The sequence below is a fragment of the Tachyglossus aculeatus genome, chromosome 23 (genome assembly GCF_015852505.1).
Source record: "Tachyglossus aculeatus isolate mTacAcu1 chromosome 23, mTacAcu1.pri, whole genome shotgun sequence".
Classification (NCBI taxonomy): Eukaryota; Metazoa; Chordata; class Mammalia; order Monotremata; family Tachyglossidae; genus Tachyglossus; species Tachyglossus aculeatus.
In genome coordinates, this window is record NC_052088.1 from 8,144,199 (window position 1) to 8,166,310 (window position 22,112).

The 22,112-nt window shown below is 44.2% G+C and overlaps 1 protein-coding gene and 1 non-coding gene across 2 annotated transcripts in view; one reads left to right on the forward strand and one right to left on the reverse strand.

Moving 5' to 3' along the window:
• The window catches only part of ACOXL (acyl-CoA oxidase like), a 271,420-nt gene that overhangs the window by 10,297 nt on the left and 239,011 nt on the right, over nucleotides 1-22,112 (forward strand). Inside the window, exons 3-8 of the mRNA XM_038765552.1 lie at nucleotides 222-308; nucleotides 2,568-2,666; nucleotides 10,799-10,913; nucleotides 14,821-14,907; nucleotides 17,521-17,593; nucleotides 20,776-20,908. Of these exons, the coding sequence (XP_038621480.1) occupies nucleotides 222-308; nucleotides 2,568-2,666; nucleotides 10,799-10,913; nucleotides 14,821-14,907; nucleotides 17,521-17,593; nucleotides 20,776-20,908 (594 nt within the window). The remainder of the gene's footprint in view (nucleotides 1-221; nucleotides 309-2,567; nucleotides 2,667-10,798; nucleotides 10,914-14,820; nucleotides 14,908-17,520; nucleotides 17,594-20,775; nucleotides 20,909-22,112) is intronic.
• LOC119944997 lies at nucleotides 2,988-3,094 on the reverse strand. The gene has a single exon (XR_005456133.1). It is a non-coding gene; the product is annotated as a U6 spliceosomal RNA (small nuclear RNA).

Sequence of the window (22,112 nt, forward strand, 5' to 3'; positions counted from 1 at the left end):
GGCTCTACTTTAGTGCTCTCTCCCAAGTGCTTAGTAGAGTGTTCTGCACTCAGCAAGTGCCCAAGAAACACCACTGATTGATTGTTTGATTGGTCTTCTGGCAGAAAAACCTGACTGCTATTTGTGTCCCCGAAAAATCAGCAGCCGTGTGTAAGGCTTGGCCCTGAACATAGAAACGCTGAATCTACAGGACAGATATTTTCATTGGCTTTGTTTTTCAGTGCGGAATAATTTACTGGCTGTTCGGTGGTGCAATCAGGAATCTTGGAAAACCAGAACATGTCGCTAAGTGGTTTCAGCCACTACAGGTAGAATTTGCTCAGCGAATCTTTCAAATCTGCTGTTATTATGGATTTGCATGTTTGCAAAGAGCTTCGTGATTATTAATAATAATAGGAATGATAATAATAGTCATGGTACTCGCTAAGTGCTCACTATGTGTCAAACACTGTTCTAGCACTGGAGGTGATATAAGTTGATCGGGTTGGACACATTCCCTGTCCCAAATGGGGCCCACAGTTTTAATTCCCATTTTACAGATGAGGTATCCGAGGCCCAGAGAAGTTAAGTGATTTGCCCAAGGTCACACAGCAGACACGTGGCGGAGCCGGGATTAGAACCCAGATCCTTCTGATTCCCAGCCCCATGTTCTATCAGCTAGGCCATGCTGCTATCATTCATAGAAATTCATTCTAGTGCCCTTCTTAGGAGGCAGGTTGGTAACATTATCCTCGTTGAATAGATGAGAAGCACAGAACAGAATGGGTGAGAAATTTCCCAGGGTGAATCCAGAGCTAGAGGAAAATTTGAACTCAGAGCCGTGCCTTTGTTGATTCCTCTGCCGGGAGCAGTAGGATCATGTAGCTTCTGCTGTTCTCTGGTGAGGGTTCTTAATTGGTTCCATGAAAATATAGCATTAAGTGAAAAAGCCCAGAAATGAATTGAAACCCTAGAAAATAGCAACAAAGTATGTAAAATGCATTCCCCCAATCCAAAATTGATGAAAGCAATATGGGAGAAGCAGGATGACCTAGTGGAAAGAATACAGGGATAGGAGTCAGGAGACCTGGGTTCTAATCCTAGCCTTGCTGCTTGCCTGCTGTGAGACTTTGGGCAAGTCACTTAACTTCTCTGGGCCTCAGTTTCCTCATCTGTAAACTAGGGATTAAATACCTGTTCTCCCACTCCCTTAGACTGTGATCTCCATTAGGGATAAGGATTGTGTCCAACCTGGTTATCTTATATCGAGCCCATTGCTTAGCACAGTAATAATAATAATAATAATAATGATGGTATTTGTTAAGTGCTTACTATGTGCAAAGCACTGTTCTAAGCACTGGGGGAATACAAGGTGATCAGATTGTCCCACGTGGGGCTCACAGTCTTAATCCCCATTTTACAGATGAGGAAACTGAGGCACAGAGAAGTTAAGTTATGTCTACATGTTTTGTTTTGTTGTCTGTCTCCCTCTTCTAGATTGTGAGCCCATTGTTGGGTAGGGACCGTCTCTATATTGTTGGCGACTTGTACTTTCCAAGCGCTTAGTACAGTGCTTTGCACACAGTAAGCGCTCAATAAATACGATTGAATGAATGAATGAGTGAGTGAAAGTGACTTGCCCAAAGTCACACAGCTGACAATTGGCTGAGCCGGAATTTGAACCCATGACCTCTGACTCCAAAGCCCGTGCTCTTTCCACTGAGCCACGCAGTACAAGTACAAGCACATACTAAACTCTTAATGAATACCATAATGACTGTTATTGTGAATCTGTATTAGAAAACAGTGATATAAAACTCAATAAATGTGGTTATATGGTCAGTGATTGATGTAAATATGTACCAATGATGAACTAGATTTTTTATAAATTCAGTACTTAATTTTCAAAGCATTATATTTACATTCTATTTTACTTTATGGTACTTGTTAAGCACTTACTATGTGCCAGGCACTGTACTAAGTGCTGGGGTAGATACAAGTTAATCGGGTTGGACACTGTCCCCGTCTCACATGGGGCTCACCATCTTAATCCCCATTTTACAGATGAGGTAACTGAGACACAGAGAAGTGAAGTGACTTGCCCAAGGTCCCAAGGCAGACAGGTGACAGAGCTGGGATTAGAACCCAGTTCCTCTGACCCCAGGCCCGGGCTCTTTCCGTATTCCTATTAAGAATAATAACTGCACATGCTGAGCACTGTACTAAGCAAAGGACGGGGATCGATACAGATGATTAAATCATCATCAATCGTATTTATTGAGCGCTTACTGTGTGCAGAGCACTGTACTAAGCGCTTGGGAAGTACAAATTGGCAACATATAGAGACAGTCCCTACCCAACAGTGGGCTCAGATACAATCCCTGTCCAGCATGGGATCCGTTGTCTAAATAGGAGGGAGAGCAGTGAGGAAACTGAGGCCCAGAGAAGTTAAGTGTCTGGCCCAGGATCACGCAGCAGGCAAGTGGCGGATCAGGATTAGAACCCAGCTCCTTCTGAGTGCCAGGCCTGGGCTCTTTCCACTAGGCCACGCTGCCTGAAGACTGTCTTTTGTTTCTGATTCACCGCAGGAGCAGAAATACACGGGGATGTTTGCAATGACCGAGCAGGGGCACGGTAGTAACGTCAAGGGGATCGAGACCGAAGCCACCTTTGACCTCGCCACACAGGTAATGGCATGTTGCGTGTTCTCAACACCGGCTCGATTCGAACGATCACCTTGTGAGTGAAAAATTTTCCAGTTTCATTCCCGTTCAAGGTTAACTTCCCCTTATAATAATAATGATGGCATTTATTAAGCGCTTACTATGTGCCAAGCACTGTTCTAAGCACGGGGGAGGTTCCAAGGTGATCAGGTTGTCCCACGGGGGGCTCACGGTTCGAATCCCCATTTTACAGATGAGGCAACTGAGGCACAGAGAAGTTCAGTAATAATAATAATGATGGCATTTATTAAGTGCTGTGCAAAGCACTGTTCTAAGCGCTGGTTAAAAAATATGGAACGCTTCACGAATTTGCGTATCATCCTGGCACAGGGGCCATGCTAATCTTCTCTGTATCGGTCCAATTTTAGTATATGTGCTGCCGAAGCGAGCACAGCTGACATTTGGCAGAGCCAGGATTTGAACACATGACCTCTGACTCCAAAGCTCGTGCTCTTTGAGCCCACTGTTGGCTAGGGACTGTCTCTATATGTTGCCAACTTGTACTTCCCAAGCGCTTAGTACAGTGCTCTGCACACAGTAAGCGCTCAATAAATACGATTGATGATGATGAACCGCACCGCTTCTCATGATTAAATCAGATATTATCCCTGTCCAGCGTGGGAGCCGTAGTCTAAATAGGAGGGAGAGCACGTTTCGAATCCCCCATGGTACGGATGAGGAAACTGAGGCCCAGAGAAGTTAAGTGTCTTGCCCAAGATCGCACAGCAGGCAAATGGCAGATCAGGATTAGAACCCGGATCCCTTAGCAGTTTCTAGGCACCATCTAGGTGTTCAGAATGGAATGGGGTTGGAGAATCTGGGAGCAGATATTAATATTGCACATAGTAAGCGCTTAATAAATGCTATTATTATTATTATTATTATTATTATTATTATTATTATTATTATTATTATCTGTCTCCCCCTCTAGACTGTAAGCTTGTTGTGGGCAGCGAGTCCCACAACGTGTTGTACTTTCCCTACCAATCAATACAGTGCTCTGCCCACCCTAAGCGCTCAATAAATACAACTGATTGTATGAATGAATTGCCCCACCTTTTATTTTGTGTTTTTTGGGGTGTAACTAACCCTGTTGTTGCCTGAAGCTGCTTCTGTTAGCCGGGCTCACCCCACCTCCTCTTCTCAGTTCCTGCTGGTACTTTTCACGTATCATTATTTTTTGATCTTCTCTACGTTTGCGATTCCCGGTTGCAACCTTGCATTTCTTCCGACTTCCGCTGTTTGTGAATAGTTTCTGTTTGTCTAAACTCTAGGGAGTCAGGAATCATACATTTTGCTTCTGTTGTTCTCTCCCAGGTGCACCGAATAGTTCTCTGCACATGGCAGGCACTCGATATCCTTGATTGATTGATTGCTTAATTGATCAATTTGCTTCCGGGGTTTAGGTAATGTGATAATTTTTATTTGAGAGGGGAATTTTTTCAACAGTGTTTTTTCCCTTGAAATCTTCATGTTCCCATCTCATTTTCGCCAGAAAACAGCAGGAATCAGTAGGCCTTGGTTTCCTTCTGAATCAGCTGCAGTGATGACCATAACAGTGATAATAATGCTAACACTAATACCATATTTCCACAGCTAAAACTCCCAGTTCTCACGATCCACACCGGGATTAGCCCAAACTCCAAAACAAACACGGATGGAAATGAATTTCCCATTCATTGGCTTTTATATTTTCTTCTCCGTTTCCCTTTCAGAATGTTGTGACAGATCAAATACACCTTTTTTCCCCTGAAAAGCATTGAAATCTCTTGTGGATTTTTAATCCTGCTTTTTATGATGGGGCTGGGGGAGGGTTTTATTTTAAACTTTTACCCAACAGAAGGGAAAGGTAAATAAGGGATGAACTTTTAAGCTAAGATGGCCTTGCTTTGGTCTTCTCCATCCTGACTATACTGCTAATCCTCTGCAGTAGTGAACAGTGGTAACCACAGATCAAACAATCAGCGTGGAAAGAGCCCGGACTTTGGAGTCGGAGGTCATGGGTTCAAATCCTGCCTCTGCCAATTGATAACTGTGTGACTTTGGGCAAGTCACTTCACTTCTCTGTGCTTCAGTTACCTCATCTGTAAAATGCGGATTAAGACTGTGAGCCCCCCGTGGGACAACCTGATCACCTTGTAACCCCCCCAGTGCTTAGAACGGTGCTTTGCACATAGAGCGCTTAATATGACTTGTACTTCCCAAGTGCTTAGTACAGTGCTCTGCACACAGTAAGCGCTCAATAAATATGATTGATTAAATGAATATTTATTGAGCGCTTACCGGTGCAGAACTCTCTACTAAGTGCTTGGGAGAGTACATCATCATCGTCATCGGCATTTATTGAGTGCTTACTGTGGGTAGATAGTACAATTAAACAGAGTCATAAGACATGATAGAGAGGAAGGAGGAAAGGGTAACTATTGAAGGGAGAAAGTGGGGAGAGAGAAAAAAGAAAAGGAAAGAATAACAGCTGGCTAAAACTCTCCAGTGTAAAGCTTCCCAGTCTGGTTTTTTTCGTGGTATTTCATTCATTCATTCAATCGTATTTATTGAGCACTTACTGTGTGCAGAGCACTGTACTAAGTGCTTGGGAAGTACAAGTTGGCAACATATAGAGACGGTCCCTACCCAACAGTGGGCTCACAGTCTAGAAGGGGGAGACAGAGAACAAAACATATTAACAAAATAAAATAAATAGAATAAATATGTACAAATAAAATAGAGTAATAAATATGTACAAACATATATACATATATACAGGTGCTGTGGGGAGGGGAAAGAGGTAAGGAGGGGATGGGGAGGGGGAGGGGGGAGAGGAAGGAGGGGTCTCAGTCTGGGAAGGCCTCTTGGAGGAGGTGAGCTCTCAGTAGGGCCTTGAAGGGTATTTGGGTAGGGTATTTGTTAGGCACGTGCTATGTGCTAGGCACTGTACTACACTCTGGGGTGAATACAAGCAAATCAGGTTGGACACTGTCCATGTCCCATGTGGGGTATAGACTGGGTCCCACCTGATTGCTTTGGATTCATTCATTCATTCATTCATTCAATCGTATTTATTGAGCACTTACTGTGTGCAGAGCACTGTACTAAGCGCTTGGGAAGTACAAGTCGGCAACATATAGAGATGGTCCCTACCCAACAACCGGCTCACAGTCTAGAAGGGGGAGACAGACAATAAAACAAAACATGATCTCCCCCAGTGTTTAGTGCAGTGCCTGGCACATAGTAAGAGTTTAACAAATACCTAAAAAGAAACAAACAAATGAAAAATGGGGTCCAGGTTTAGCCAGACTGCCCATTTGTTAGCTCAGTGAGACTGTGGAGACTTCCAGGAACTTGAGTTAGAAAGTTTCACTGGTCCCTGTAATTAATTAATTGATTAACTGTGGTATTTAAGTGCTTACTGTGTGCCAGGCACTGTACTAAGTGCTGGGGAGGATACAAGCAAATCAGGTTGGACACAGTCCCTGTCCCACGTGGGGCTCACACTCTCAAACCCTATTTTCCAGATGAGGGAACTAAGGCCCAGAGAAGTAAAGTGACATGCCCAAGGCCACACAGCGGACATGTAGCAGGGTTGGGATTAGAACCCACGACCTTCTGACTTTCAGGCTCGTGCTCTATTCATTCACTCATTCATTCAATCGTATTTATTGAGCGCTTACTGTGTGCAGAGCACTGTACTAAGCGCTTGGGAAGTACAAGTTGGCAACATAAAGAGACGGTCCCTACCCAACAGTGGGCTCCCAGTCTAGAAGGGGGAGACAGGCAACAAAACAAAACATATTAACAAAATAAAATAAATAGAATACTGCGCCGTGCTGCTTCTCCCATATGTTTCTGAGGATTTGGGCTCGCATTCAACTTTCCCCTGCACAAACACGTGTCAGTGGATGTGTTTTTAGGCCCCAAGACTGTGTTTTTTGGCTGGAGGGGGAGGCCTGTACACTTTCTACAGTCTGCACTCAGAGATAATCTGTGTGGGTTCATTCACCCAAATCCTCAAAATAGGCAGCTGCAGTTAAGTAAAGAGAGAATAATTCCCCGTTCTGGATATCCTGCCCATTTCCCTCAAAATGTTATTATTATTAAGTAGTATTTGTTAAGCACTTCTCACGTAGATAAAAGTTAATGTGGTTGGACACAGTCCCTGTCCCACGTGGGGCTCACAGTCTTAATCCCCGTTTGATAGATGAGGGAACTGAGGCCCAGAGAAACAGCTTGGCAGAGTGGTTAGAGCACGTCCCTGGGAGTCAGAAGGTCATGGGTTCTAATCCCGGATCTGTCCCTTGTCTGCTGTGTGACCTTGGGCAAGTCACTTCACTTCACTGTGCCTCCGTTCCCTCATCTCTAAAATAGGGATTGAAACTGTGAGCCCCACATGGGACAGGGACTGTGTCCAACCTGATTTGTTTGTATCCACCTCGGCGCTTAGAACAGTGCATGGTACATAGTGAACGCTTAACAAATACCATTAAAAAAAAAGAGTGAAGTGACTTGCCCAAGGTCACACTGCAGACAAGTGGATTAAGCTGGTATTAGAACCCAGGCTCTCTGATGCTTGGGCTCTACCCATTATGCCACGTTGCTTCGCTGAAAAGCAGCGTGGCTCAGTGGAAAGGGCACAGGCTTTGAAGTCAGAAGTCATGGCTTCAAATCCCAGCTCTGCCAATTGTCAGCTGTGTGACTTTGGGCAAGTCACTTAACTTCTCTGGGCCTTACTGTGAGCCCCCCGTGGGACAGCCTGATCACCTTGTAACCTCCCCAGCGCTTAGAACAGTGCTTTGCACATTTAAGCGCTTAATAAATGCCATTATTATTATTATTATTCTCAGTAGGCCCCACCGTTTCTTGTCTACCTGAAGAAACCGCCAGTGGACACAACTCAAGAGGAAGTTCATTTAGATTTTTAGCACATGGTCACCTAGGGGGAATCAGCCTTGAGATTGGAAACTAGATGGCAAACTCCTTCTGGACAGGGATCCTGTCTATTTGCTCTGTTATACAGCGATCTGCACACACGTAACTGCTCAATAAACACCGCCGAGTGATAAAGGAGAGCTTATTCTGATGAGAGGGGAGAAGAGGAAGCAACGTTTCAGCTTTTAGAGAACAATAGCAAGTAAATAACAGCGTTTAGTCCCCAGCTTATGTACCCTGTGTCTTAGCTGCCATGACTGGAAGCTGTTGAATTTATAAAGAAAAAAAAACCCAAACTGATCTTGTTTTGTTCGCCTTTATTCTACACTCTTTTTAGGGACATGCCTTTTCAACCGTTCTTATTAACTGCCTTTCTGAACCATTTATGGGTCCTTTAATTGGTCAAGAAATCCAAGACAGGTTATAAAACATTCATCCAAGAGCTTTAAATAACGTGTCCCTTTCTTTAAAGTTCAAACGGAGTCTCTTCATGTTCTGGGGGGAGAGGGGAGAGGGAGTCAGATTGTCTGGTAGCCCCCTCTGGGGAGGCCGGAGGTTGAAGATTATGGGACACAGTCTGCAGCCTGACCTCATTGGCTCTCAAGTCCAGCAAGACATCATTTTTTTTTTAAATTGCATTTGTTAAACACTTACTATGTGCCAGGCACTGTATTAAGCGCTGAGCTGGACACAAACCAATCAGGTTGGGCACAATCTGTGTCCCACATGGAGTTCACAGTCTTAATCCCCATTTTATGATCTTGATGATAAAGGTATTTGTTAAGCACTTACTATGTGCCAGACACTGTACTAAGCGCTAGGGTGGATACAAGCAAATCAGGTTGGACACAGTCCCTGTCCCATGTGGGGCTCACAGTCTCAATCCCTATTTTAGAGATGAGGGAACAGAGGCACCGTGAAGTGACTCGCCCAAGGTCACACAGCAGACAAGTGGCAGAGCCAGGATTAGAACCCATGACTTTCCGACTCTCAGGCTCATGCTCTATCCACTAGGCCATGCTGCTTCTCAACACAGTTTGTCATTCAAATACGGGGCAGTCACAAATTCATTCCTGCCTGTACATTCAGAGAAAAAAAAAAGGTGGGGCAGTCTAAGGGACAGTTAGTCAATCAATCGCACAGTCATTCGTATTAAGTGCTTAAAGAAGCAGCGTGGCTCAGTGGAAAGAGCCCGGGCTTGGGAGTCAGAGGTCATGGGTTCGAATCCTAGCTCCGCCACTTGTCAGCTGTGTGACTTTGGGCAGGTCACTTGAATTCTCTGGGCCTCAATTCCCTCATCTGTAAAATGGGGATTAAGACTGTGAGCCCCATGTGGGACAACCTGATCACCTTGTATCCTCCCCAGCACTTAGCACAGTGCTTTGCACATAGTAAGTGCTTAACAAATGCCATCATTATTATTATTATTACTATAATAATGATAATAAGGATAATATGCTACTACTACTAATAATAATGGTATTTAAGTGCTTACCATTTGTCAAGGACTGTTGTAAGTGCTGGGGTAGATACAAGTTAATCAGGCCGGAAACAGTCACTATTCCATGTCTCTGTCCCATTCCCTGTCTTTATGTGCAGGGCAATATACTAATCACTTGGAAGAGTACACTACAGCAAATTTAATAGACATGTTCCCTGGCCACAGTGAGCTTACAGCCTAGAGGGGGAGACGGACGTTAATATAAATACAGAAATTATGGATGTGTACGTAATTGCTGTGCGGCTGAGAGTGGGATGAATAAAGGATGCAATTCCAAGTTATAAAGGTGATGCAGAAGGGAGTGGGAGAAGAACCGAGGGTTTAGTTGGGGAAAGCCTCTTGGAGATGTGCTTTCAATAAGGCTTTGAAGGTGGGGAGAGCGATCGGCTGTCGGATATGAAGAGGGAGGGCGTTCCAGGAGAGAGGCAGGTCGGGGCTGAGAGGTCGGTGACGAGATTGAAGTACAGTGAGTAGGTGGCTATTAGAGAAGTGAAGTGAGCTGGCTGGGTTGTAGTAGAAAATCAGCAAGGGAAGGTAGGAGAGGGCATGGTGATTGAGTGCTTTAAAACCGATTCATTCAATCGTATTTATTGAGTGCTTACTGTGTGCAGAGCACTGTAGAGTTTCTGTTTGATGTGGAGGTGAATGGACAATCACTGGAGGTTCTTGAGGAGTGGAAAAAACACGGACCAAACGTTCTGCAGCAAAATGACCTGGACAGCAGTGTGAAGTGTGGACTGGAGTGGAGAGAGACAGGAGGCAGGGAGATCATCAAGGAGGCTGATAATCATGGCAAGATAGGATAAATGTTTGGATGAGCATGGTAGCAATTTGTTTGGTGAGGAAAGTGCAGATTTTATTGATGTGACGTTTGAGCCGACAGGATTTAGTGATTCATTCATTCATTCAATCGTATTCATTCATTCAATCGTATTTATTGAGCGCTCACTGTGTGCAGAGCACTGTACTAAGCGCTTGGGAAGTACAAGTTGGCAACATACAGAGACGGTCCCTACCCAACAATGGGCTCACAGTCTAGAAGACGGGCTCACAGTCTAGAAGAATTTAGTGATAGATTGAATATGTGGGTTGAATGAGAGTGAGGAGTCAAGGATCTGGGTTCTAATCCTCCCTCTGCCACTTACCTGCTGTGTAACCTTGGGTAAGTCACTTTACATCTCTTTCCTCTATTTCCTTGTCTTTAAAATGGAGATTTCATACCCGGTTTCCGTCTTCTTAGACTGTGGGTCTCCTGTGAGACAGAGATTGTGTCTGATGAGATTAACTTGTCTCTTTCTCAGTGCTTTCTGCTTATGGTATGTGTTGCTTATGGTATTTAGTGAGTGGGTACTATATGACAAACACTGTACTAAGCATTGAGTTAGATACAAGATATCAGGTTGAATGCAATCTGTGTCTCATGTGGGGCTTGGACCTTCCCCTCCTCCCATCAAGTGGGGTAAAGCCCTTTCCCTGTGCTTGGCATATAGTAAGCCCTTAACGAAAACCACAATTATTCTTATGTTTGCAACCTTAAAATATGCTACTATCTCTCCGAGTTCTTCACTGCCCTTGAACTTGGAAATTAAGACCTCTACAACATTTTGTGGCTCTTGGGATTTGCGTACGTATAAGAAAGAAAATAACTCTTTGCCCTTGTGTCTCCATGCAGGAATTTATAATCCACACACCTTGTGAAAATGCCAAAAAGATGTATATTGGAAATGCAATGTCAGGCAATTATGCAGCTGTATTTGCACAATTAATCATAAATGGAATCTCCCAAGGTTTGTGACTTTCAATTCTTTAAAGCACTGTAGGCTTGGTATCAACATTACCACATAGGATTATTCAGTGACTTGGAATTACACGATTTCACACCACTTATGTACATATCATTAAATTACATATTATAAATTGTTTATATTAATATCTGTGGTTGTGGGCAGAGAACATGTCTGCCAACTCTGTTGTACTCTCCCAAGCACTTGGTATTCATTCATTCAATAGTATTTATTGAGTGCTAATTGTGTGCAGAGCACTTTACTAAGCACTTGGGAGGGTACAGAATAAAAATGAACCGGCCGCCCACAATGAGTTTACAGTCTAGAGGGGAAGACAGGCATTAATATAAATAATTACAGAAATGTACAGAAGTGCTGTAGGGCTGCGATGGAGAATGAATAAAGGCAGCGTGTCAGGGCAACGCAGAAGGGAGTGGGAGAAGAGGAAAGACGGGCTTCGTCAGGGAAGGCCTCTTGGAGGAGATGTGCCTTCAATAAGGCTTTGAAGCAGGGGAGAGTCATTGTCTCTCTGATATGAAGAGGGAGGGCATTCCAGGTTGGAGGCAGGATGTGAGTGAGGGGTTGGCGGCGAGATATACGAGATGGAGGTAGAGCGAGAAGGTTGTCATTAGAGGAACAAAGTGTGCAGGCTGGATTATAGTAGGAGAGTAACAAGATGAGGTAGGAGGGGCAAGGTAATTGAGAACTTTGAAGCCGATAGTGAGGAGTTTCTGTTTGATGAGGAGGTGGATGGGCAACCAATGGAGTTTCTTGAGGAGCGGGGAAACGACCCGAACGTTTTTGTAGAAAAACGATCCGGGCAGCAGAGTGAAGTATGGACTAGAGTGAGGAGAGACAGGAGGCTGGGAGGTCAGGCTGATACAGTAGTCAAGGCAGGTTAGGATAAGTGCTTAAATTAACGTGGTAGCAGTTTGGATGGAGAGGAAAAGGTGGATTTCAGCGATGTTGTGACGTTGGAACGACAGGATTTAGTGATGGCTTGAATATGTTGATTGAATGAAAGAGGAATCAAGGTTAACACCAAGGTTATGGGCTCGTGAGACAGGAAGGATGGTAGCGCTGTCTACAGTGATGGGAAAGTCAAGGGGAGCACAGGGTTTGTGTGGGAAAATAAGTTCAGTTTTATTCATTGAATCATATTTATTGAGCACTTACTGTGTGCAGAGCAGCTTTAGATGTATTAAGCTTGAGTTGACAAGAGGACATCCAAGTAGAGACGTTTTGAAGGCAGGAGGAGATGAGAAACTGCAGAGAGGGACAGAGATCAGGGCTGGAGATGTAGATGTGGGCATCATCTGCATAGAGGTGGTAGTTGAAGCTATGGGAGTGAATGAGTTCTCCAAGTGGGTATAGATAGGGAATGAAAGGGGACCCAGACCTCCCACAGTTAGCGGGTGGGAGGCAGAGGAGAGCCCGTGAAAGAGACTGAGAGTGAGCGGCCAGAGAGATGAGAGAACAAAGTTAATAAAGAGCTCTGCACATAGTAAGTGCTCAATAAATACTGTTGATGATAATGATGATTATGATACAATTCAGTTCTTATTTTCGTTCAAATAAGAGGATATGATGAGCTTCCTTTTGGGAGGGAGATGCTTTAAAGAGTAAAACTTTGGGCTATGTATGTATCATTTATATATATTTATATATACATATAGCATATATTATATATATCCCCACAACATTTATGTACATATTCATAATTTATTTGGTTATATTAATGCCTGTTTCTCCCTTTTGGCTGTAAGCTCAGTTTGGGCTAGGGATATGTCTACCAACTATGTTGTACTGTATTCTCCCAAGCTCTTAGTACAGTGTTCTGCACAAAGTAAGCATTCAGTAAATAGGATTGATTGATATATGTTTCATATATACCTAGCTGTCTTTCAAAGTTGTCTGAAAAGACAGGTGTATAATTAACATTTCCTTCCCCAGAACTGTCTCACCCAGGGTTTCTGTTTCTTTTACTTGAACTCTGCCCTCTCTGCTTTAACTCTGCCCTCTCCTCTGCCCGGCAAAATGATTTTTCCACCCTTATTGACACCCATGCCCATCACCCTCGCCAGTTGTTCCAGACATTTAACTCCCTCCTCAGGCCCACTGTCCCCCCAGCCTCCCCATCCCTTGACTCCAATGATCTGGCCACCTAATTTATTAAGAAAATTAATGCTATCAGGTGCGATCTTCCTAAAATCTCTCCTACCCCTCCTCAGTTCCTGCTTCCTCCTGCCTCTTCTTCAACTCTTCCATCTATCCCAGCAGTATCTCTAGAGGAAATCTCCTGCCTCCTCTCAAAATCCACCTGCTCCACCTGCACATCTGACCCTATTCCTTCGCACTTTATCCAAACACTTACCACCTCCCTAACAGCCATCTTCAACTGTTTGCTCTCTAGTGGCTTCTTCCCTACTGTTTTTAAGCATTCCCTTCCATGTCTCCCCATCCCAAAAAACTCTCCCTTGACCCTATGGCTCCCTCCGGTGATCATCCCATCTCCCTCCTGCCATCTCTCTTCAAAATCCTTGAGCAACCCACTGTCTCAAATTCCTCTCCTCCAGCTCTCTCCTTGACCACCTCCAGTCTGGCTTCAGTCCCCTTCACTCCAAAGAAACCACCCTCTCAAAGGTCACCAATGATCCCCTTCTTGCCAAATCCAAAGGCCTCTACTCCATCTTAACCCTCCTCGAACTCTCAGGTGCCTCCAACACTGTCGACCACCCCCATCTCCTGGAAACCTTATCCAACCTAGGCTTCACTGTCCTCTCCTCGTTCTCCTCTTATCTCTCTTGCCGTTCATTTTCAGTCTCCTTCGTGAGCTCCTCCTCTGCCTCCCACCCCGTAACTGTGGGGGTCCCTCAAGGTTCAGTTCTGGGTCCCCTTCTATTCTCCATCTCCATCCACTCCCTTGGAGAACTCATTCGCTCCCATGGCTTCAACTATCTCCTCTATGCTGATGATTCTTAAATTTACATCTCCAGCCCTGATCTCTTTCCCTCTCTGCAGTCTTGCACTTCCTGCCTTCAAGACAACTCTATTTGGGTGTCCTCCCACCTCCTCAAGCTTAAGGTGTCCAGAACTGAACTCCTTATCTTCCCTCCCAAGTCCTGTCCTTCCCCTATTTTCCCATCACTGTAGACGGCACCATTATCCTTTCTGTGTCACAAGCCTATAACCTTAGCCTTATTCCTGACTCATTTCTCTCACTCAATCCACATGTTCAATCCATCACTAAATCCTGTCGGTCCCACCTTCACAACATCGCTACAATCTGCCCTTTCCTCTCCTTCCAAACTGCTGCCACATTAATTCAAGCACTTATCCTATCCCGCCTTGATTGCTATATCAGCCTCCTTGCTGACCTTCCAGCCTCCTATGTCTCCCCATTCCAGTTCACTCTGCTGCATCGATCATTTTTCTACAGAAACGTTCAGGACATTGAAAAATTCCAGTGGTTGCCCGTCCACCTCTGTGTCAAACAAAAACTCCTCACCATCAGCTATAAAGCACTCAGTCACCTTGCCCCCTTGTACCTCGCCTCTCTCATCTCCTACTACAAACCAGCATGCACACTTGGCTCCTCCAATGCTAACCTTCTCACTATGCCTCAATCTTGTCTATTTCTCTGTGACCCCTCGCCCATGGCCTGCCTCTGGCCTGGAAAGTCTTTCCTCCGCAAAAATTGTGTCTAACACGTATATGGAGGGGGAAGGAGTACCAAGCCAGAGGGAGGATGTGGGCAAGGAGTCGGTGGTGAGGTAGATGAACTATAATATATGCATGAAAACTGGACGTTTTTAAATTTTGAAGAGGAAATAATAGCCTCCAGGGAATCTTACTTATTTGGCAGGGGGGAATCTCACACTCAGCATCTCCCATTATTTTTCCCCTTTAGGCCCTCACTGTTTCATTGTCCCCATCCGGGACCAGAGCGGACACCTCCATCCGGGAGTGACAACAGTTGACATGGGGCACAAGGAAGGTCAGTTGTCTGAGGGGGCAACCGATAAGAAGCGGTTACTTAGACCCTGAGCCCTGTGTGAGGCCGGGATTCAGTTAGTCAGGGACACCTCTGTGGGTACTGAAGTCCCCAAGGCTCAACGGAGGGATGGGGACAGAGAGAAGGAATGAGAGAAGAGGATCAAAAGAGTTAAAGAAGTTGGAGGTGGGATCTGGGGGGGCGGAAGATGACCGTGACTAGGATCTGGAGTGGGTGGTAGAAGCGGATGATATGGACTTTGAAGGAAGGAAAAGAAAGGGATGAAGGAGGGGGAATGGGGTGAAAGCGGCTTTGGGGCTCAAGAAGGAAGCTGACACCTCCTCCTTTCCCAAGTCTGGGGGAGTGGGGAGAAGATGAGGTCCCCTCTGGAGAGAGAACAATGGGGGAGACCGTGTCGTCTGGGGAGAGCCAGGTTTCATTGATAGCGAGGAGGAGGGGTGACTGCTTCAGGAACAGGTCAGTTTCCCCATGATGGAGTTGGGGGTTCCACGAGCTGCACTTGGTTGAGGTTGTTGGGGTTGGATGGGAGTGGGTTGATGGGGGCTGGAGCAGGGGAAGGGGATGCTCACCAGAGAAGTAGCTGGCTCAGTGGAAAGAGCACGGGCTTTGGAGTCAGATGTCATGGGTTCAAATTCCGGCTCCGCCAATTGTCAGCTGTGTGACTTTGGGCAAGTCATTTGACTTCTCTGGACCTCAGTTACCTCATCTGTAAAATGGGGGTGAAGCCCCCCGTGGGACAACCTGATCGCCTTGTAACCTCCCCAGCGCTTAGAACAGTGCTTTGCACATAGTAAGTGCTTAATAAATGCCCTTATTATTATTATTATTAGATTTCTCTGTGCCTCAGTTACCTCATCTGTAAAATGGGGATTAAGACTGTGAGCACCCCCCCGTGAGACAACTTGATCACCTTGTAACCTCCCCAACGCTTAGATCAGTGCTTTGCACATAGTAAGCACTTAACAAATGCCATTATTATTGTTATTATTATGAGGAGTGGCGCTGAGATAGGATGACAGGGATGGGGAGGGATTGGGTGGAGGATGGAAAGGAGGAGATGTGTTGGGAGGGGATGCCTGGGATGTGCTGATTGGAGGCTGGGGATTGAGGAGGGGTCATGGTGAAGTCAGGGAAGTTAAGTTTAAATACTCTCGATTGACTTTTTAATTTTTAAATGGTATTTGCTGAGCGCTTCCTGTGTGCTCAATAAATATGATTGAATGAATGAATGAATATTTGTTGAGTGCTTACTGTGTGCAGAGCACTATACTAAGCACTTGGGAGAGGACAATAGAACAGTAAACAGACACATTCCCTGCTCAGAGCGAGTTTGCCGTGGGACCTTGGACGAGTCACTTCACTTCTCTGGGTGTCAGTTATCTCACCTGTAAAATGGAGATTAATTTTTAATTTAATTGAGCACCATGTGGGACAGGGACTGCATCCAACCTTATTAGCTTGTATCCACCCCAGTGTTTAGTATAGTGCCTGGCACATAGTCAGTGCTTAACAAATATCATTAAAAAAAAAGTTACATTGAATCAGTGGCCCTAGGTTATTTTAACTATTTTGGCCATGTCCTGATAACATAGGGTAAGTGTTGTAGAGGACAAACTTCTTCTAAAATGTTGAGCAAGGAGACTTCTTTCATCATTCATTCATTCATTCAATCGTATTTATTGAGCGCTTACTGTGTGCAGAGCACTGTACTAAGCACTTGGGAAGTACAAGTTGGCAACATATAGAGACGGTCTTTACCCAACAGTGGGCTCACAGTCTAGAAGGGGGAGACAGAGAACAAAACAAAACATATTAACAGAATAAAATAAATAGAATAAACATGTACAAGTAAAATAAATAGAGTAGTAAATACGATTGACTTTTAAAAAAATTAATGATATTTATTAACAGCTTAGTACTGAACTAAGCCCTGGGTAGGTATAATTTTGCTATGAAAAATTTTAAAGTCATAGAGAGACCTCTGGATAAAGATCACATTTCTACCAACTCTGTTATGTATATGTTAGTATATACATATACATATACATATACACATATATATATATACATATACGTATACATAACTCTAATGTATATACATATATGTATATATGTTTGTATATGTATATGTTTGTATATGTATATATGTTTGTACATATTTATTACTCTATTTATTTATTTTACTTGTACATATCTATTCTATTTATTTTGTTTTGTTGGTATGTTTGGTTTTGTTCTCTGTCTCCCCCTTTTAGACTGTGAGCCCACTGTTGGGTAGGGACTGTCTCTATGTGTTGCCAATTTGTATTTCCCAAGCGCTTAGTACAGTGCTCTGCACATAGTAAGCGCTCAATAAATACGATTGATGATGATGATGATGTTATGTCATACTCTCCCAAGCACTTAGTACAGTGCTCTCCAAAGAGTAAACACTCAATAAATACCACTGATTGATGGATTGATTGATAAAACGGCTTAATGGTTTTAGAGTGGGTGTTCTGACATTTGATAAAGAGTAGAGGCGGATTTTCATACTGGAACTTAGATTTCCCTTTGTGCTTCTCTCTTTCACTCTGTTTTACCTTGCCTCCCCAGGTTTACACGGTGTGGATAACGGCATCTTAACGTTCGACCAGGTTCGAATTCCCAGGGAGAATCTTCTGAGCAAGTTCGTATTTTCTCCCTGTTATTTCATCCATCGCTTATCTCCTAAATCAAACGCAAACTCAGATTGTTTCAGCCCAGTAAAGTCTGGCCCAGGGAGTTTTAATTAATTAATTCATTCATTCAATCGTATTTATTGAGCGCTTACTGTGTGCAGAGCACTATACTAAGCGCTTGGGAAGTACAAGTTGGCAACATATGGAGATGGTCCCTACCCAACAGCGGGCTCACAGGCTAGAAGGGGGAGACAGACAACAAAACAAAACATATTAACAAAATAAAATAAATAGAATAAATATGTACAAATAAAATAAATAAATAAATAGAGTAATAAATACGTACAAACATATATACATATATACAGGTGCTGTGGGGAGGGGAAGGAGGTAAGGCGGGGGGATGGGGAGGGGGAGAAGGGGGAGAGGGAAGGGGTGGGCTCAGTCGGGATTTGCGTTAAAAAAAATAGAACCAGGATTTGAACGGACTCAGGATGCTGTAGGGAAAATGTAAAAGTAGTTGTAAATACGTTTTTTTATGGTATTTGTTAGGTGCTCACTATGTGCCAGGCACTATACTAAGGGCTGGGGTAGTTACAAGCTAATCAGGGTGGACACAGTCCCTGTCCCACATAGGGCTCACTGTTCTAATTCCCATTTTACAGATGAGGGAACTGAGGCACAGTGAAATGAAGTGATTTGCCGAAGGTCACTCAGCAGACAGGTGGTGGAACTGGGATTAGAATTTAAATCCTCTGATTCCCAGGCCCAAGCTCCTCTGAGTGTAAGCTCATTATGGGTGAGGAACATACTTACTAATTCTGTAGTATTATACTCTCCCAAGTGCCTAGTATAGGGCTCTGCACATAGTAATCAATCAGTTGTATTTATTGAGCACTTACTGTGTGCAGAGCACTGTACTAAGCGCTTGGGAAGTACAAGTTGGCAACATAAAGAGACAGTCCCTACCCAACAGTGGGCTCACAGTCTAAAAAGTAAGCACTCAAAAAAAAAACCCGTTGACTGAGTGATTTCCATTCATCCATTCAATCGTATTTATTGAGTGCATACTGTGTGCAAAGCACTGTTGATGATGGTGTTTGTTTATTCAATTGTATTTATTGACTGCTTTCTTTGTGCAGAGCACTGAACTATTTGTTAAGTGCTTACTATGTGCCAAGCACTGTTCTAAGAGCTGGGGGAGATACAAGGTTATCAGGTTGTCTCGTGTGGGGCTCCCAGTCTTAATCCCCATTTTACAGATGAGGTAACTGAGACACAGAGAAGTGAAGTGATTTGCTGACAAGTGGCAGAGCCGGGATTAGAACTCACATCCTCTGCCTCCCAAGCCCGGGCTCTTTCCACTAAGCCACGCTGCTTCTCTACAGGACTTGGGAGAGTACAGTATAACAAGAAACAGATGCATCCCTGCTCACAACGAGCTCACTGTCTAGAGGGAGAGACAGACATTAATATAAATATAATAAATAAATTACGGATATAGACAGATACGTGTATATGTGCCGTGGGGATTGTGGGGGCGGGGGGGTGAATGGAGAGGCAAGTAAGAGCGGCGCAGAAGGGAGTGGGAGAAAAGGAGAGGAGGGTTTAGGGAAGACCTCTCGGAGGAGATGTGCCTTTGATAAGGTTATGAAGCGGGGAGAGCAATTATCTGTCGGATATAGATAATATCCGACAAAGGAAGCAGCGTGGCTCAATGGAAAGAGCATGGGCTTTGGACTCAGAGGTCATGGGTTCAAATCCCAGCTCTGTCAACTGTCAGTTGTGTGACTTTGGGCAAGTCACTTCACTTCTCTGTGCCTCAGTTACCTCATCTGTAAAATGGGGATTAAAACTGTGAGCCCCCCCATGGGACAACCTGATCACCTTGTAAACTCCCCAGCGCTTAGAACAGTACTTTGCACATAGTAAGCGCTTGACAAATACCATCATTATTATTATTATTATATGAGGAGGGAGGGCATTCCAGGCCAGAGGCAGGATGTGGCTACTAGGCCACCCTGCTTCTGTTTGTCTCTCCTATTAGAATGGGGCAGGGGACAAGTCGCTTTTTCATTCTGTTCTTCCCGAGAGCCTGATATAATGTACCACACCAAATAGGCACTCAATAAGTACATCTGTCATTTGAGGAAGGAAGGAGGGAGATTAGGGTTCGGGAAACCTCAGCAGAAGGCAGGACGATTAGTTCCAGGGTGCATCGTAGAAGCAGCGTGGCTTAGTGGGTAGATCACGGTCTTGGGAGTCAGAAGGACCTGGGTTCTAATCCTGCCTCCGTCACGTGTTTGCTATGTGACCTTGAGCAAGTCACTTCACTTCTCTAGGCCTCAGGTCCCTAATCTGTCCGGTGCGGATTAAGAATGTGAGCCCCATTTGGGGCAGGGACTATGTCAAACCTGATTAATTCATATCTACCCCAGTACTTAGACCAGTGCTTGACACATAGTGAAATATTAACAAGTACCACAATTATTATTAGGATATTTACCTGTGGGAGTGACTGGAGAATTTGGGGACTTTATTGCAGGCTGTAGTCTGGATAATTAGGATGGCAGGACCCTTTGTGGTGATCTAACGCTGTCTGATTGGCAAAAAAAACCAGAGTGCCCGCCATCGAGGCATGTGAATTTTGAGCTGAGGAGGACTATACCGAGGGATGGAAGATTTGCTCTTCATCATCATCAATCGTATTTACTGAGTGCTTACTATGTGCAGAGCACTGTACTAAGCGCTTGGGAAGTACAAGTTGGCAACATATACAGTCCCTACCCAACAGTGGGCTCACAGTCTAAAAGGGGAAGACAGAGAACAAAACCAAACATACTAACAAAATAAAATAAATAGAATAGATATGTACAAGTAAAATAAATAAATAAATAAATAGAGTAATAAATATGTACAAACATATATACATATATACAGGTGCTGTGGGGAAGGGAAGGAGGTAAGGGGGGGATGGAGAGGGGGACGAGGGGGAGAGGAAGGAAGGGGCTCAGTCTGGGAAGGCCTCCTGGAGGAGGTGAGCTCTCAATAGGGCCTTGAAGGGAGGAAGAGAGCTAGCTTGGCGGATGGGCAAAGGGAGGGCTCTTCAGATATTCCAAGCGGAAACTGCTTTTGTGCTTGAACTGTTTTTCCCTCTTTCCCTTCCCTCCTCTTCCCCCTCCCCATTTAGGTTCGGTTCAGTTGCTCCAGACGGCCAGTACCACTCGCCCGTGAAAAACCCAAACGCGAGATTCAACGCTATGCTGGCGGCTCTGACGCCATCAAGATTAGCCGTCACCTTCCAAGCTGTGGGAGCTATGAAGGTACGTATTTTTGCCTGTGGTTCAGGTATGTCTTCCTTCTGTTATTTCCCACAAGTACTTGTGGGACTCCGTGTTTGGAAATTGGCCGTCTCCTGGGAGAGCGGGCGTCCAAACTCTAGGCCGTAGAGCGGGGAAGTCAAGTGGATTTGTCACGGAAGGAGCAAAACCCAGTGGTTTCCCACAGTGAGGCCCACCTAGATTTCTGATAAGGTAAGGGGCAACTCAATCGTATTTATTGAGCGCTTACTGTGTGCAGGGCACTGTACTAAGTGCTTGGGAGAGTATGATGTACTTCCCAAGCGCTTAGTACAGTGCTCTGCACACAGTAAGCGCTCAATAAATATGATTGATTGATTGATCAATAAGAGTATGATACATCAAAAAACAGGCATATCCCCTGCCCACAATGAGCTTACAGTTTCGAGGAGGGGAGGCAGACATCAATACAAAGAAATTACAGATATATAAATAAATTACAGATATATAAACTACAGATATGTAAATATATTACAGATATATAAACTACAGATATATAAATAAATTACAGATATCAAAACTACAGATATATAAATAAGTTACAGATCTGTAAATAAGTTACAGATATATAAATAAATTACAAATATCATTTTTTCTACAGAAGAGCATGTCTGAAGGCAGAGGTGGAGGGAAAGGAGCCAGTGGGTTGACAGTGGGCAGGGAAGGTGTCTGTTTGTAATAATTATAGCACTTATATGTGCCAAGCACTGTTCTAAGCATTGTGGTAGATACAAGTTAATCAGGTTGGACGCAGTCCCTGCCCTACATGGAGCATATACTCTTAAACAGTGCTTGGCACATAGTAAGCGCTTAACAATCAATCAAACAATCAATCGTATTTATTGAGCGCTTACTGTGTGCAGAGCACTGTACTAAGCGCTTGGGAAGTACAAGTTGGCAACATATAGAGACAGTCCCTACCCAACAGTGGGCTCACAGTCTAAAAGCCATCAAATGCCAAAAACAAATGCCATCATTGTTATTATCATTAATAATCCCCATTTTACAGTTGAAGTCACTGAGGCACAGAGAAGTGAAGTGACTGTTTCTTGTTATGTGGTACTGTCCCAAGCGCTTAGTACGGTGCTCTGAGTACAATAAACGCCCAATAAATACGATGGAATGATTGAACTGAATGAGTGAATAGGAGATGATAGAAAGCATAGGA